At 41.7% G+C, this 17,993-nt stretch overlaps 1 protein-coding gene across 1 annotated transcript in view; it reads left to right on the forward strand.

The window, feature by feature from the left end:
- The window catches only part of map2k1 (mitogen-activated protein kinase kinase 1), a 60,029-nt gene that overhangs the window by 21,462 nt on the left and 20,574 nt on the right, over window positions 1-17,993 (forward strand). The window contains exons 2-3 of the mRNA XM_043677090.2: window positions 15,149-15,359; window positions 17,139-17,285. Coding sequence (XP_043533025.1) covers window positions 15,149-15,359; window positions 17,139-17,285 — 358 coding nt within the window. The remainder of the gene's footprint in view (window positions 1-15,148; window positions 15,360-17,138; window positions 17,286-17,993) is intronic.

Raw genomic sequence — 17,993 nt, forward strand, 5'->3', positions numbered from 1 at the left:
TTTATTGACTTGATTGATATTCTTTGTCACCCAAAATCAGGGCCACTAGGCTACATGCCATTGTTCAGATTTAAAGTGCTGGAGAGTAATTTCATTGGAAGGCACTTCATGGAAATGATTAAGACAGTAAACAGGCAGGTAACACAACCTTTATCAGGACTCTAGATGATGGAAGATTAAAATTATTTTGACAATAAAAAGTTGTTTTGGTAATAAACATTTGATGACTTGTATCTAATCTTGAGAAGTCGCAGAGAGAGGTGGTGGTGCAGTGATCATGTAATGGGACCAGAAATCCAGAGATGCAGGCCAGTGCTCCAGAGACATGTTTGAATCCCATGGCTGTTGGTGAAATTAGAATTCAGTAAAAGCTAGAATGAAAAGTTAGCCTAATGGTGACCAATTGTCATGAAAACCCATCTGGTTCACTAATGCTCTTTTAGGGAAGGAAATCTGCTATCTTACCTGGTCTGGCCAACATGAGACTCCAGACCAAAAATAATGTGGTTGACTGTTAACTGCTCTCTGGCCAATTAGGGACAGACAATAACCGCTGGCTTTGCCAGCAATGCCAACATCCTGTGAATAAATAAAGAAACAGTGGGAATCAATGCTGCAAACTGGTACAATATGCCATTGTTCCAGGATATAGTTCCAGGCTGGCTTCAGCTACCTGGACTGTCAGCTATGGAATTCTCTCGACCCCCCCCCCCCCATCCCCATTCGTATAAGACACCTCTCAAAAGTCACTTCCTTGACCATCCTTTTGGTATCTTGCCCTAATCTAGTTCGGTACTAGATTATTTCTGAAGGTGACGTTTGTGAAAATGCCTTCGTATGCTTCACTTTTTTGTTAAAGGTTCTCTGGGTATTGATCCTCTTTTCCAAAATTCCTTGTAATCTGGAAGGTTCCTAGCAGATTGGAAAGTCTTTATTCAAGAAAGGAGGGAGGCAGGAAGCAGAAACATTGGCAAATTAAACTAACATCTGTCATAAGGAAGCTTTTGGGGTCCTTTATTAAGGAAGTTATACTTGGCTAAGTTGACTTTACCTGATCATAGTAATTTTCTATGTGAGGTGGAAATTGTGTTTAACTAGTCTATTAGAATTTGGCAAGGTATCATTCACAGTGAGTAGAAGGAGCCAGTAATGCGATATACTTGGATTTCCAAAAGGTGTTTGATGAAGTGTCACATCAGAGATTGCACATTGTGTAATGAGTAACATATTAGTATGTAAAAGGAACGGTTAGCTAACAGGAAGCAGAATGCAGGGTCATTCTGTGGATCAGTGGTTTACCGACAATATCAATGATTTTAGATGTGAGAACCAAATCTAAGTTGGCTAAATTTGCCACTCTGACCAAGATAGGTCAAAAGGGAAGTCATCAAGAGGAGATTGGGAGTCTGCAGATATATAGAGAGTGATTGGGCAAAAATTGGCAGGTAAGTGTATAATGTGGGTTAGTGTGAACTAATCCGGTTTGGCAGGAAGAATAGAAAAGCAATGAAATACTTAAATGGGGAGAGATTGTAGAATCCTGAGATTCTGGGGATCTTGCTACATGATCCACATAAAGTTAGTATACAGGCACAGCAGTTGATTAGGAAGGCTAGTGGAATGTTGCTGTTTATTTCAAGTGAAATGCATTTTAAAAGGAAAGAAGCTTTATTCCAGCTGTATTGGTGAGACCATACCTGGAGTTCTGTATATAGCTTGGGTCTCCCTGTTTGACAAAAAGGTGTATAATTGCTTTAGAAGTCATTCAGAGAAGGTTCACTCACCTCATTCTTATGATGAAGGGCTTATTTTATAGAGAAAGATTAAGTAGTTGATCTGAACCTGGGGTTTGAAAACAAAATTTAGGCCTGATTCCATTTGGAATTTAGAAGGTTGAGATTTGATCATATTGGGACATCTAAGACTGGATGGGTACCAGGAGGGTGTTTCCTTTCATGGGGGACATTAAATAACTTAAGGATAAGAGATCTTTCTTTTTAAGACAGAAATTAGTTTGTTTTTTTGTTGAGGAGTATTAAATTGTGTGAAATATTCTTACCCAGAAGATAGTGGAGGCTGAATGTTTAAATGCATTCAAGGTTGAGTTAGACAGGTTTTTGACAGACTAGGCAATTGTGGTGTATGGGGATCAGACCGGAAAGTGGGGCTGAGACCATAATCCTGATCTTATTGAATGGTGAAGAAGACTGAAAGGATCAAAAGGCCTACTCCTGCTCCTGTGTTCTGATATAAAAGCAAGTTGTTGCTGTTGTTTTGACTAAAGTGTTGAGCTTTTTGACTTTGGCCTGAGCTTGATCTTGCGAATGGTCTGATTGAAAGCCACAGTGTCTTGCGTTGTGGAATCAGGAGTGGGACCTGCTCCCAATTACATTGGCAGCATGTTGGAACAGAACTCTCTCTAAGGTACTTTCATGCAAGGTGGTGCTGATACTCAGTAAAAGAGGCAAAAACTTCCAAACTTATCTCATACTCCAAACAATGCAGATTGTTCTGTTATAACACTCATTTCGTCAACACAAATTTACTGTAACAGGATTGTGGACGCTGTTTCTACAGCGAAAACTTTTAAAATGTGTTCGCTATAACGTGATAATAATGCAGGGTTGCACAAGAATGCAATACTTCCGTTAAGAAGAACCGACTGTGCCGGCGATACTCGCAGAGCGCTTCAGAGGCCTTCTCCGGAACACACTCACCAACCCCACAGCTCCTTCCCACTCTGCCAAGGGCATGCAGGTCCTGGGCCGCCTCCATCACCAACTCCCTCACCACCCGACACCTGGAGGAAGAATGCCTCATCTTCCGCCTTGGGACCCTCCAACCCCCTGGCGTTAATGTGGACTTCACCAGTTGCCTCATTTGCCCTCTTTTTTTTCCCCCAAACACCCCTTTATCCCAGTTCCAACCTTTCAGCTCAGCACCACCCTCATGACCTGTCTTACCTGTCATTTTCCTTCCCACCTATCTGCTCCACCCTCTCCTCTGACCTATCACTTTTACCCCCAACTCCATCCACCTATTGCAGTCAGCTACCTTACCCACAACTCCAGTCCCTAGGCTCCCAGCTTCATTCCTGATGAAGGGCATTTGCCTAAAACGTTGATTTTCTTGCTGCTTGGTTGCTGCCCGACCTGCTGTGCTTTTCCAGCACCACACTCTTGAATGTAACAGCTAAAGTGCCAGAATTGGTTTAAGAGGCCTTGGGTTCTGGACACTTTGAATTACTGAGATCTTTACTGGGCCTCCTTGCAGCACCTTCCCACTGCTCGCTGTCCTCTCTATCCCTGGTCCATTATAACACAATGTGTGTTGATTCATGAAGTGGTCATTAGAAAGTTTGCAGAGCGAATTGACAATAATTCATATCACAATATGCTGTGTTTTATCTGGGTTCCCCTGCCCCTCCCTCCCCCCCCCCTCCCCCCCTCCCCCCTCCCCCCCCCCTCCCCCCCTCTTCCCCCCCCCCCTCCCCCCCTCCCCCCCTCTCCCCTCCCCCCCTCCCTCCCTCCCTCCCTCCCTGGATTACCCTGGAAGCTGTAGGATTTCTACATGCAGGGTACAAGAAATGTCGTAAAAGCATTCTTTTTTTTTTAATAGTTTTTATTTGGTTTAAAATGGTTAGTTAAACTCCCTAATAGGGTAGGTGGTTGGAGTTTGGAGATCTTGTATTGAAACATCCAGGAATATGCCCAACCAAAATAGGATGCTACATATTTACACTGGGCCTGTGATTCTGCAAAACTCATTTCTTCTCCCATCCCCTGTACTATCAATTAAAGCACTAATCTATTTAAATTAAGTTGCTGCAACATATAACCTCAAGGTGTGCAGAAGTATTTTAACAGCTACTGGAGGACATTTTTTTTAATCCACTCAAGGGGTGTGGGTGTCACTGGTTGAACCAGTATTTTCATTGCCCTTGAAGATGGTGGTGAGCTGCCTTCTTGAACCTCTGCAGCCCATCTGTTGATATATGATCAGTGCTGTAATGTGGCACCCTTAGCTCGTTTTGTGGGAATTCTGCCTGTCTGAAATATGCATCAGCTGCTCCCAATTCAGCAAACCACTGGCCCAAATCAAACAAATTCCTGAAGGATGTTTGGATGCATCCCACATAGACATTGGAGTTGTTTGTGGCCAGCATCCTATCCAATTAAACTGATCCAAGAACACAGCATATTTTAATAATTGAAGGCATTTAGCCAGAATGAACAGACCTATTAGTTGCAACTTTGCAAAACAAATCAAAGTGAATTAGATGCAGCCTGTTAGTGCATCGTGATATACTGTATGCAAATTATTCAGTTCTGTGTTTGGCAAACAATGCAACAGAATATTTAATTAATATTCTTTTTTGTACCATCCTATTAGTTATGCTAATAAGAAATCACTGAAATCCAACTCCGGTTCCAGCAAATTATTTTACATATGAAAGACTTCACACAGTAAGAAATAGAACATTTTAGTCACTGATAAGCAAGAAAAAGTCTTTCTGTTCCTTTTGAGAGAGAATTCAAAAAGCAAATTAAAATGCAAATTCATTTAATTATTTTTGTAGTTTTTGTTCCAGCCTGTGTTGGTTTCTCTGATTTTGTAGCGTTTCCCACTGTCAAAGGTCCTCCTTCCAACCTCTAGCACTTGTCGCTATGACCCTTGCTGTGAGGAAGGGGAGATCAGAAGATCACTTGGAGACCTGGCAGCTCTCGCTTGCCTAAATGATTCACTTTGTAGCAGTGATTCAGTGTTCGTAGCTGTGTTATTGAGAGGAAAGTATGGGTCTGTATCCCACTGTAAGGATGTGAGTATTATCATGTTGGAACTGTCAGCCAAAGACAATGAGGGATTAGCGAGTTTTGAGAAGATTTGTAGCTCGGGTTGAGGTTCTGGGGTGGTTCCTGTGTTGGAAGCGTCTTCTTTAAGGCAAGTTGTTAAACTGAAGGCTATCTACCCTCAAGGAATAATGTATAAGAACCCACAGCACTATCTGTAGAACAACAGGGTTCACACCAGTTTTCAGCATGAGCTCAGTGAAAAAGGATGCATCCATCTCTTTTCTGTTACTGTTCTAAGGGAGTCAACAATGCAGGATCCAGTTACCCAGACTGTAGTGTGACTTTAGATGGGCTTATGGGTTCTGCCTTGTCTGGGGCTGTAATGAAAGCCAGCCTCTGCCTCTTTATTACTCTGATAGACAATCTTGCATGCACTCAGCTTCCCACAGTCATCCTTCCTGTATAGTCACAGACCTCATTTCCTCAAGGCATTCCACATCCATTCTGAGGAATGTTAAACTTGTGTAACGCCCAATCCTGAGAGTGTATGGCTGCACAGTCCAATACTGATAGTTCAGTTGCTGGAGGGCTGTTTCACAGTGCAGAGTGACAGAAATTGTGCATGTTCAATTCCTGCTGAGGTTACTGTGAAGGACCTTCCTTCTCAAACTCTCCCTTTGCTTGAGGTGTGGTGACCCTCACGTTAAACTCACTATCAGCCACCTGTCCCTTTGTGAGAGCAGACCTCTGGGACTATGGCAACTTTCCCTACATCTCACTTTTTGTTGATGTTTGCTTTTTGTATGAAGCTTTGCATTCTTTTTATTTTAAAAACATTGGCAGCCCTGTGTGAATATGTTCAGTGGCTAACCAACCCGGTAACCAACGACTGAAATAAAAAAAACTGTTAAGGGTCTATCAAGCCAGATTTCATTCTGTGATCTGACTTGTCCAATATTACAATTTAGCTGTTATTGCTAATGTGGTGGTATCATTGCAATTTGAATTCTTTAATGGACTTGTCAGCTCAATGAAATATTGTTTCTCTGTCAGTGCACACTCAGTCCATGATCTGCTTTATTTTCCCTGTTCTGAAGGTTCTGACTCTTGTTGGGGTTTATTTCCACAGAACCCAGAACGCTTCTCCACATCTGAAAGTGGGAAACTCTGGACAGAACAAAGCTCCTTCAGTACTGCACGAGTGCCAGCCTGGAATTTGTAGTTATGCCTCTGGAATAGGGCTTGTACTCTCCGCTTACTGGCTTAGAAATGTGGGTGCCACTTGATGAGCCAGGGCCAATACCCCTGACAGCACTGTAGGGTTCACCTCTCAGTTAGTAAATATAGGAGAGACATAAGAATGGTTGATTCTGAAAAACCCTGTTTAAATATGGGGAGGGCACGTTCACAAGAGGAAACCTCTAATGGGAAGGAGATGAAAGGAATGTGTGTGGAGTAGTATGGTGCCAGATGAGTGATTTATAAGAACTTCCCACTCACCGTGCTCAAACCCCTGTCAGGGGTTTATCTTGTCCAGTGCTGGCAATGGTCTTTATATATACATAGCTGCCTTGCCAGTTGGAAATGTCGGTGTTTAATGCAATGACTATTTCTGAAGAATGGTGACTGTTGTGCAGTGATGCTGTTCTTACTGAAATCCATAAACACTTGGATGTGATTGCCACAACATAATCTGAGGAATTCCTGTGAATGTCATGGTTTATAGCCATCAGCTCAACCCGAGGCTTGTATCCATATTTTAAACTCTTCTGCTGTTTGAATTTTGTGTTCAGAAATGTGAAGAATGTTGGCATTGGGGAAAGAACTTGTCCAGTTTGGAATAATCAATGTAAAGAACTGGGTTAGTTTGATCTGAAGTAAAGGTCTCCAATCACTACCCAACAAGCACCTCCAGTTCAGCCCTGAGAATCACCCTCTAAGTGACAAATCTGGCTAAGTTGGTGGCACCATCAATCCTGAGTTCAAGTCCCATACTAGAAACGTAAGCTCAAAATCTCTAGGCTAACATTTCAGTCCAGTACTGAAGGAGTGCTGCACTGTTGCAGGTGCCACGTTAGGAACAGAATAGGCCATTCAGCATTTTGAGCCTGCTTCGTCATTGATCATAGCTGAACAAACACTTTAATGCCTTTTACCCACACTATTCCCAAAACCCTTGATGTCATTCATAATCAGAAATTTATCACACTCCTACTGTACTCAAGACTGAGTTTCCACAGCCCTCTGGGGTAGAACATTCCAAAGACTCGCCACCGTTTAATGAAAAGTTTTATCTTCATCTTGGTCTTAAATTGTATCCACGTTATTTTTAAATATTTCCCTGGTCCTAGTTTCTCTAACCAGGGAAACATCTGCACCTACTCTGCCTATCCCTTTAAGTTGCAATTAGGTTCTTCAAGACTCAAGAGAAATTTTTAATCATTCCTGAGATGTGGGCATCGCTGGCTGGGTCCAACACTTATTACCCATGAGGTAGTTAAGATTAACAAAATGGCAGTGGGTCCAGATTCAAATGTAGGCCAACCAGGTAACGCCAACTTTCATTCCTAAAAGGGCATTATTGAGCCAGATGGATTTTCACTATAATTGACAGTGGTTACGTGGTTGACATTAGTCTAATTCCAGATTTTATTGAATTTGGACTTCCCTATCTGCTAAGGTATGATTCTCACCCGGGTTCTGGAAAGCTAATTCAGTTATGTAATGACTATGTCACTACCTCTCAGTTTGCCAATTTCTCCCCATAGTACAGCCCCACCATCCTAAGAACACAAGTCTGGTGAACTTTGTTGCACTTCTGCAATGCCAATAATGTGAGGAGGCCAAAACTGCACACCTGACTGCAGGGGCAGTCCACCGAGCTTCTATACAGTTGAAACAAGACTCAAATCTTGCAATAGAAGCTAATGTTCTAAATAGCTTGCTGTATTTGCATAGAAGCCTTCCGTGACTTACTGTTGACCACTCTTGTGTCAATTTGTCCATCAATCCTTTCCTATCTCTCAAAGAAATACTTCGTATATCTTGTACCAAAGTGGATAACCTCATGTTTCTCCATTATAATTGATCTGCCATGTTCTTGTCTACTCGCTAAACCTGTCCAAATCCTCTTGAAGCTGCTTTATTTCTTCCTCAAATACACATTCCCACTAAACTTAGTATGAATCTCATATTTAGAAATGTTACATTTTTGCCCCCACGTACAATTCATTGATATATATTGTGAACAGCTGGGGCCCAGTCACTGATCCTTACAATATCCCATTAGTCACAGCCTGCCACGTGACAAAGACTAGTTTATTCTTACTATTTTCTGCCTCTTGGTCAATCCTTAATCTAAGCCAGTATTTTACCTCCCATCCCATGTGCTTTAATTTTGCTAAGCAGGCTCCTGTGGGGGACTGTTTTCAAGGTCTTCTGAAAATCCAAGTATATTGTATCTATCAATTTGCCTTTAACAATTCGATCCATAACATCCTCAAAAAAACCCCAGAGTTTGTTAAACATGATTTCTCATTCATAATTTATGCCATTTTCAATCAGTCTGGTCTTTTCCTACTAATGAGGTAAGGCTAACAGGGCTGTAGTTCCCCATTTTTTTTTTCTCTCTTGTTCTCTTATTTAGTAGGAGCTGATGTTTTCTGATCTTCAGGAATGATTCCAGAATCTATAGAATTTTGGAAGACGTAGACTACTGACACCCTCCTTCAACACACTCTCAACCATCAGGCTGTATCAACTTTTTAGCCACATTAATTTCTCCAGTATGATCTCATACTAATTTCCTTCACTCATCAATCTACCTAATCACTTGGGATTCTTAATTTTAGGAAACTTCATGTATTCTTCTCAGTGATACAAGTCACAAAAAGTAATTCAAATTAGAATTAGAATCCCTACAAGTGTGGAAACAGGCCCTTTGGCCCAACAAGTCCACACTGACCCTCTGAAGAGTAACCTGCCCAGACCCATACCCTTACCCTGTATTTACCCCTGACTAATACACCTAGCCTACACAACCCCGGCCAACCACGGGCAATTTAGCGTTGCCAATTCACCAAACCTGCAAATCTTTGGATTGTGTGAGGAAACTGGAACACCCAGAGGAAACCCATGCAGACACTGGGAGAATGTGCAAACTCCACACACAGTTGCTCGATGCTGGAATCGAACCCGGGTCCCTGATGCTGTGAGGCAGCAGTGCTAACCACTGAGCTGCCCGCAATCATTTACTTTCTCTGCCATTTCTCTATTCTCGATTATAAAACCTTGCGTCTGTGCCTGTAATAAACCCACATTCACCTTGACAAAACATTTCCTTTTTACATACCTAAGAAGGCTCTTAAGGTCGTTTTGTTTTTCGCTCCATTGCATTCATTTTCATTCAATGCTCCCTTTCCTTTTTTTTTGTTTTTTTTCGCCCCCTCCTTTGCTGTTTTTTTTTAAAGTCCCTAATCTTGTACAATTCTTAACCTACTTTCTCAGTCACAGTTGACTGACCTTTTTGAGTAGTTTTGCACCTTTAAAGAAATATATAGTTGTAAGCTATATAATAATTCCTTAAAGACTATCCATTGCCTGTGTATAGTCATACCTCTTTAATGTATTTTCCCAATAGACCCAAGCCAAATTATGCCTCATGCCTTAATTCCTTTTATTTAAATTTAACACCCTTGCTATTTCACTATCAAACCTAGTGTTTTACATTCTCATTGTGATCACTCATTCCTAATAACTATTTTATCAGAAGATTAATAATTAGCCCTTTATAATTACAGAACATTAGATCTAAAATAATCTGCTTCGCAGTTGACTCCTCAACATGCTATTCTGGAAAACCACTCTGAAAATACACTCAAGAAATTGGTCCTTCACAGCTTTAGTAAGACCAGTGTAGAACTAGGCCATTCAGTCCATCAAACCTGCTCTGCCATTCAATGAGGTCATGGCTATTCTGATAATCCACTTTGCCTTTTCCCTGTAATCCTAGATTCCCTTTTCGATTTTAATAAAAAACTCTCTATATCAATCTTGAATTATTTTAATGGACCAGCCTTGACATCCCTCTGTGGTAAAGAATGTGGTACAGATTCACAACTGAGAAATACAATTCCTCCTCCTCTGTAATCTCTTAATTGTTTTACCCAATCTATGTGCTGACTGAAGTCATCCATGATTACAGTGTTGTCCATGCTACAAGTTTCTCTCATATCCTGATTAATGCCATGACCCTCATGGTCTCTACTATTTGGTTGCCTATAAATGACTCCAGCAAAGATTAGCTGCTATTGCAGTTCCATCTAAATCAGATTCCACACATTGTTCTTCCACCTCGAGACCCTCCCTTACTAATGTTCTGATCCTGTTCCGTATTATCAGCACAAAACTGCACCATCTTTTTCCTTGGTGTCTGTTATTCTTAAATGTTGAATATACTTGAATATTTAGTTCCCAGTCCTGGTCACCATGCAGGCAGTTAGATTGGAACTGCATACCTCTATTTGTGGCTTTAGATCATCTATCTATCTTGTGCCCTTAATTTTGTCTTTTGACCTCATTATGCTTTTAAGACATAGTTAATACTTGGCTTTATGTCTCCTGCCTGCTGGTCTCCTTTTTGCAGCTTTTCTGCTTCCTTTTCCCAACTTTACTTCCTTCCAATCTGGCTAACCCCCCCAGGTTTTCATGTCCCTGACAAACTGGTTTAAATCCCTCCCCTAACACTTACAAATTTACCTGTCCCAGAACCAATCCCAATTCCTGAGAACTCTGAGGTCCTCCCTAATGCACCAGTTCTCCAGCCAGATGTTAATCATTCTTCTTGTTCCTACCCTCACTTACATGGCACACTGGGAGTAATCCTGAGATTACTGTTCTTTAGATCCTGCTTTTTAATTTCCTTCCTAACTTCAGTGTGGCTTCAGCAGAATTACACTGGCCATTCTGCAGGCTGAGCCCAGCTAACAAATTACAATTCTGTGGACGCAGGCTGTACAATCTGACTTCATCATAGAACAATAGCAGCAATAGTTTACACTTACTGAGTACCCAAAACATTATAAATATCCTAAGGAATTTCACAAAACTTAGTATAAAATATTACAGCATTTATATCAGGGCTTATCAGAACAGATGATGACAATCTTGATCAAGGAAGTGATTTTTAGATAGCATCTTAAAGGAGGAGTAAAGAATAAAGGCCAGTAGTGGGAGAAGGCTTGCTTAGCATCAGAATAGAACCTGTACCCGTGTGTGTGTGTCCGTACCCCAGGAAGAGACAGTCTGTGTGTGACCCGTACCCCAGTGAGAGTCAGTAGAGGTGTGTGTGTGTGAGACTCATTCCCCAGTGAGAATCAGACTGTGTGTGTGATCCGTACCCTGTGTGTGTGTGTGTGTGTGAGTGTGTGTGTGTGAGTGAGAGAGACTTGTACCCTGCTGAGTTTGAAATCTGGAACTCTCTGAATTGTTGGGGGTGAGTGGTAAAAATTATTTGTAAGAGAAAGCACAATAATCTTATGTAATCAGTGAGCAAAATGACTGACTGAGTCAAGGGAGTGTGGAAAAATGAATGAATCACTTCCTCTGGGATACGACATTGACAAATTTACTGAGCTGCTGCAGTGTTGCAACAATGAAGCCAAGAAATCCTGAGTCAATCATTCCCTGTCCTCTGGCCGATCGATACAAATGATAAATAATGGATTTGGTTTTCAAAATGCTTTTCAGATCATGTGGTACAGTTACAGTTGTCTGAAATAGTTACCCCTGCTGTTCTCTAAGGTTTAATATCGGTGATGTCAGTAGGCAAACTCGCTGATTTGTCTCTTATGTACCTTTATTTCCTTGGAGAGAATAGAAAAGGGAAGGTTTAATAGTTTTCAAAATTATGAAGTGACTGGAGAAAATAGGGAGAAACTGTGTCCTCGTTCAACAATGAATCGGCACAGACATAATGTAACTTGTACAAGGAGCAAATGCGATGTGTAAAATAAAGCCATTTCTACACAACCAGGAGTTAGGATCTGGAAGTAAGATGGAGGCAGGTTTTGTTGAGGAATCCAAGAGGGCATTAGATGGTTATTTAAATAGAAACAATATTCAGGGTGACGGGCACCAGGAGATTGGCACTAAGTCATAGAGCTCACTGGTACAGATACAGTAGGCTGAACAGGCTCCCCTCTGCACCATAATAATTCCCTGATTCTGTCTTTAGGCTGTTTAAACTAGTTAAGGCTTGTACCAGTTAAAATTGACTCTTGGTAAAATAGCAGACTGAGAAAAATAAATGAGCAGATTATGCACAAACATCAATAATATTCAGTCCAACAGATTTTGGGTTTGAGGGATATAAGCGGGTCATCAGGCTGACCAGTCTATAGTTCCCTGGCTTTTCCTTACCACCTTTCTTAAATAAAAACACTACATTAGCCAACCTCCAGTCTTCTGGCATCTCACACTTCGACTGTTGATGATATAAATAGCTCAGCAAGGGGCCTAGCAATCTCTTCCCACAGAGTTCTTGGATACACATCAGGTGACAGGGCTTCATCTACCTTATGCATTTTTAGTCCTTCAGTACCTTGTGTTCTGTAATTCAGACACTTCTCACGACATCACTATTTACTTCCTCAAGTTCCCTAGCTTCCATGTCCTTCTCCAGTGAATACTGACGCAAAATATTTGTTTAGCATCTCACCCATCTCCACACACAGATGGCCTCATTGATCTTTAGGGGACCGTATACTCTCTAAAGTTAGTTTCTTGCCCTAAATATTTTTGTAGAATCTCTTTGAATTCTCCTACTTGTCAAAGCTATCTCAACCCTTTTTTTGCCCTTCTGATTTCCTACTTCAGTATACTCCCACTACCCTTAGATTCCTCTAGGAATTCACTTGATCCCACTGTCTACATCTGACATATGATTCCTTTTTCTTGACCAAAGTCTCAATTTTTCCAGTCATCCAGCCTGTATTGTATCATTAAGTCAGTTTACCCACTGGGCCTGAGTTGGATGTCTTCGGAAGGTCAATGCAGACCCATTGGACCTCTCTGCAGTGAAGGGATTCTATGAAGTGAAACGCAGGAAAAAAAAATCAATGGACAGCAGAACTAGACGGCTTAGATTTTTCTTCACTTTTTTTGTTGAACCATTTTGTTTATTGGGGCTAGAGGGAGGGGCCAGTGAACATACATTGTTTGACTGTTGCATAATGAAGGGGAGGGGCAAGGTATTGCAATGGTAGACATGACGAATGACCAATGGTGGGAGGTGAAGGTGAGATATTTAAATGCAAGAAGTCACATGGTGCAATTTCCCAGAATACATCCAATTTCACTTGGCAACTGTGATTTGGGAGATTTGTAAATTTAATCTTGTCCTAGAGAATAACCCCCTCTAGGGAAATTTCAGTCACTTCCTGTGTTCAGTTAATGATAAAATAGCAGTTGGAATTCCAGACAGCACAATGAATCAATTGCCGATTTAAAGGACCCTGCCCTCAGGCATCCAGTTTATATCTTTGGCAACTCCAGTTTAAAATTAGCGGAGTAGGGCAGTGACCTAAAGAGGGAAGACAACTGATCAATTACAACTCTTCCCTCAATTCCATCTGTTTTTGGTTTTGAATTAAGTTAGAATTCTTCCTTCATCCTGTCTTCCAAATAATCTGTAAATGCTGCTGCTATGCCCTCAGTTATTCCATTCCTGAACAGGCCACAGGAGAGAACTCCATACCAGAAACCCAGTCTCCACATCACCTCTGGCCTTCAGAACTCTTTTATTGCAAGCTTCCTTATCCTTCTCTTTACTGTTCCTGCCATGGTTAGGGCTGCCCACCGTTTTCCTGTCCCACTGCCACTAGTATCTACATTGTCTTCCTCCCCCTCTTTGGGCTGAAATTCTTGCGCACTCACCTTTTCTGGCTCCTTGCCACCTTGCATTTTCAAAACTAAATTGAACATTTCAATTTGCTGAGCACACGTTGGGTTGTGGTTCCCACATTTTCATTGTGACTTCACTTCAAAAAGTGGCCCTGCCTGGAAAGCACTTTTGGGATTCTAAAAGAATGACCGTTCACTGAAGGAGACCATTTGGCCCCTCTAGTCTGTACCACCTCTCCAAATAAGTGTCTCATCTTCGCCCCCGTAACCCAGCACATGTCTCATTTCAGACAACCATCTATCATGGAAGAATCATAGAATCCCTACGGTGTGGAGAGAGGCCATTCAGCCATCGAGACCACATCAACCCTCCGAGCATCCCACCCAGACTCACCTCCCACACCCTATCTCTGTAACCCTGCATTTCCCATGGCCAATCTACCTAATCTGTGTATCTTTAGACTATGGGAGAAAACCAACGCAGACACTGGGAGAACATGTAAACTTTACATAGACCGTTGCCTGAGGCTGGAATCCAACCCTGGTCCTTGGTGCTGTGAGGCAGCAGTGCTAACCCCTGAGCCACCATGCTGCCCATTTGAGCTCCATCTAGTTCCAGTTTGAATGCTTAACTGGAACCTGCTTCCACTACATCCTTGAGACCCTTAACTACTCACTTTTTTTTTTTTGCTTCTTTTGCCAATGACTTTAAATCTGTGCCTTCTCATTCTTGATCCTTTTGTGAGTGGGAAATGTGTAATTAATCTGTTCTCTTGTTAAAAGAACACTAGCAACCACACACGAGTGTGTTCAGTAACCAAATAGTAAAAAATTAAATGGTGGCTAACAAGTCAGATTTTCTGAGATGGTGTCCTGTCACTGTGTAAGTGAGCTTTTTTGGGAATCTAATAGTGAGCTGACATGACAAAGGTCAGTTCATGCTGATACAGGGTAATGGGATGGTGATTATATTCCCAATGGAGCTAGCATCAACTCATCGCTCACTGGACTGAACTGGTTTTATGTTCTGTCACCAAACAATTAAACTATTGATCGGTCTGTTGATCCATTAACTTAGCCTTATCTATCTATACATCTCCCTTGACTTCTTACTTTTCTATACAGATCAACTTCTCATATTCTCTCTCTCAAATTCCATTTCTGATAAATGCTCCTCGAACAAGCTGAGTACAGATTGAAGTTTTAAGAAGTGTTTTTGTTTTTGGTCAGCACTGGATAATTGATCATCCTTTTGCAATTAAGCACCAAGATATTTGGGTGCAGCCACAGCAGGCCGCATTGATCAATCCTCCATCTCTACCCATTCAGTAAATCTTCATAAACATGAGGAGTAAGGGTGTACCCCAAACAGCAGGTGCGTTATGTCCATTTGTGGGATGATAATGCACATTGTCTGTTCAAAGGTTTTCCTTTCTGTTTTGGCAACAATTTAGGACAAATCTGGAAGCTCTGCAAAAGAAGTTAGAGGAGCTCGAGTTGGATGAACAACAGCGCAAACGTTTGGAAGCATTTCTGACCCAGAAACAGAAAGTTGGCGAGTTGAAAGATGATGACTTTGAGAAGATATCGGAACTGGGAGCAGGAAATGGAGGAGTAGTTTTCAAAGTTTCTCACAAACCATCCAGCCTTATAATGGCCCGGAAGGTAAAATTCAGTTTTCATCCTTTTCTAATCCCCTTCTCTCCCAAAGATCAATTAGGGTTTTGTTCCCTCATTGTTCAAATGTGCAGTCTAACCATGAGAGTCAGCAAACACACACGCTCACTTGTTCTCTGGCTGTCTGTCTGACACATTCACACACATGCATTCTCTCAGATATACATTCTGTCATGCACACATGCATTCTTTCATGTGCACAAGTGTTCTCTCTCATGCATGCATACTCATGCTCATTTGTCTCTCTCACATATACATTCACAAACACATTCTCATTCTTATTAACACTTACGCTCAGTCTCTCGCACACATGCAAACACAAGTATTCACACACAGGCACTCTTCCTCCTGTGCACAGCTACAAACAGATTGGATTGGACAGGATACCATCTCCAGTTTGGTCATGTTTATAATGTGCTCTGTGTCGATCTGTAAACATCGTGCACACAATGTGATCACATCATGTTGAATCTCCGCAGTTAAGAATGAAATCATTGCATTTCATGCCTGTGGCAGCTCTTTTCCATCTTGTTCACACAGTCCAACTTTTCTCTGTAATCCTATGAATTATTCCTTTTCAAGTAAATGTCCAATTACTCTTTGAAATTCAATGAAATCTGATTTCACCAAACTTCTAGGTACTGCACTCCAGAACCTGTGTGGAAAATTACTCTTTAGTTTTGTTGCCAGTTATTTTAAATCTCTGGCCTCTGCTGCTGGTTCCAACAGTTTCCTCTACTTGGCAGCAGGATTATTGCGTGCAATTCTGGTCTCCTTCCTATTGGAAAGATGTTGTGAAACTTGAAAGGGTTCAGAAAGACTTGCAAGGATGTTGCCAGGATTGGAGGATCTGAGCTACAGGGAGCAGCTGAACAGGCTGGGGCTGTTTTCCCTGGAGTGTCGGAGGTTGAGGGGTGACCTAATGGAGGTTTACAAAATTGAGGGGCATGGATAGGATAAATCGACCAAGTCTTTTCCCTGGGGTCGCGGAATCCAGAACTAGACGGCATAGGTTTAGGGTGAGAGGGGAAAGATATTAAAAACCTAAGGGGCAACTTTTTCACGCAGAGGGTAGTACGGGTGTGGAATGAGCTGCCAGAGGATGTGGTGGAGGCTGGTACAATGGCAACATTTTAAGAGGCATTTGGATGGGTATATGAGTAGGAAGGGTTTAGAGGGATATGGGCCGGGTGCTGGCTTGTGGGACCAGATTGGGTTAAAATAGCTGGCCGACATGGACAGGTTGGACCGAAGGGTCTGTTTCCATGCTGTACATCTCTATGACTCTATACACTCTCTCCAAATTTCTGATCACTTTCAGTTTCTCTGTTAAATCTTTGTTAAACTTCCTTTGCCTAGGGGGGAAACAATCCCAATTTTTCTACTATTTCCGTAAGAGTGAAATCCCTTACTTCCAGCATCATCCTGGGTGACCCTTCATATTCTTTTCAGGGCTTTCCCATTCTTCATAAAATGCTGCCCAGACTAATCAATCCAGTAGAGACTTTAGGAGAAAGGTCTTAACCCAGCAAATAGTGAGAACCTATTACCAGACAGAGTGGCTCAGGTGAACAACATGAATACATTTAAGGGAAAGCTGGATAAATGCAGAGGGAGAGAGTATGTTGATAGAAGTGGCTCCTGTAGAACATGAACAACCAGAATTGGTCAGTTGGACCAAATCGCTTGTATATGTGCTGTATACAGGATATAAATATAAAAGGCTGATGAAGTGACCTAAGTTTACCTGTATCTTTTTTCTTCTAGCTAATTCACCTGGAAATCAAGCCAGCCATTCGGAATCAGATAATCCGAGAATTACAGGTTCTGCATGAATGTAACTCTCCATATATCGTGGGATTCTATGGAGCTTTCTACAGTGATGGAGAGATCAGCATCTGCATGGAACACATGGTACTGAAGCTAAAAAGTACTTTCCATTTGAGAAAATCAAGAGCTAGAAAGAGAAAAAGAGAACTTTTCAAGTCCAGCTGTAGAAGCAGCTGGGATCATTTCTATCTTCATTTAGCAAGAAGCCCTTGTCTCCCGAGAAGTCTCCAGTCCTTTGTTCCACAAATTGCAGTCCTTCATTCTTCTGGTTTTGTTCAAACAGCATCTTCGTATTTACCTCACACACACTTTCTTTTAACAGATTTAATGTTTTCATTAATCTTACTGAACTTTCTGTTAGATCTTTCCCGTTCGATCTCACTTCCTTCCTGTCTCCCTAAGGCCCAGAGTATTCACCCCCATGTGCCTTTGAAAGTTGTCATTGAATTGGTTGCCTTATTGTTTTCACACAGCACACTCCAGTCCTCAGCGCACACTGTTTGAGAACGTACTGACCTCATTTGATCTCTGCTACGTTTTCTGATTAGCAAACAAAACAGATATAAGATACAATTGGCAGGTGTCAGTAACCAGTTTCTATTAAATTGCCCCAAGCCACCTCTCTGCTGCAGGGAAGCAGTCCCAGTTTCCTCTGAAGCTCCACACAACTAAGTCCCTCATTCCTGGCACATGGGATTGTGGGGTTTTCTCTGTAAACATTGCTAAAAAATGCTTTGCAGGCAAAACTCTTTTTCTAAACCAGCGAGGATTGCAAGGTTTAAGATAATGGAT

The sequence above is a fragment of the Chiloscyllium plagiosum genome, unplaced genomic scaffold, assembly GCF_037043375.1.
Source record: "Chiloscyllium plagiosum isolate Xiang-an unplaced genomic scaffold, Cpla_swu_hap1 HiC_scaffold_39, whole genome shotgun sequence".
Taxonomy (NCBI): Eukaryota; Metazoa; Chordata; class Chondrichthyes; order Orectolobiformes; family Hemiscylliidae; genus Chiloscyllium; species Chiloscyllium plagiosum.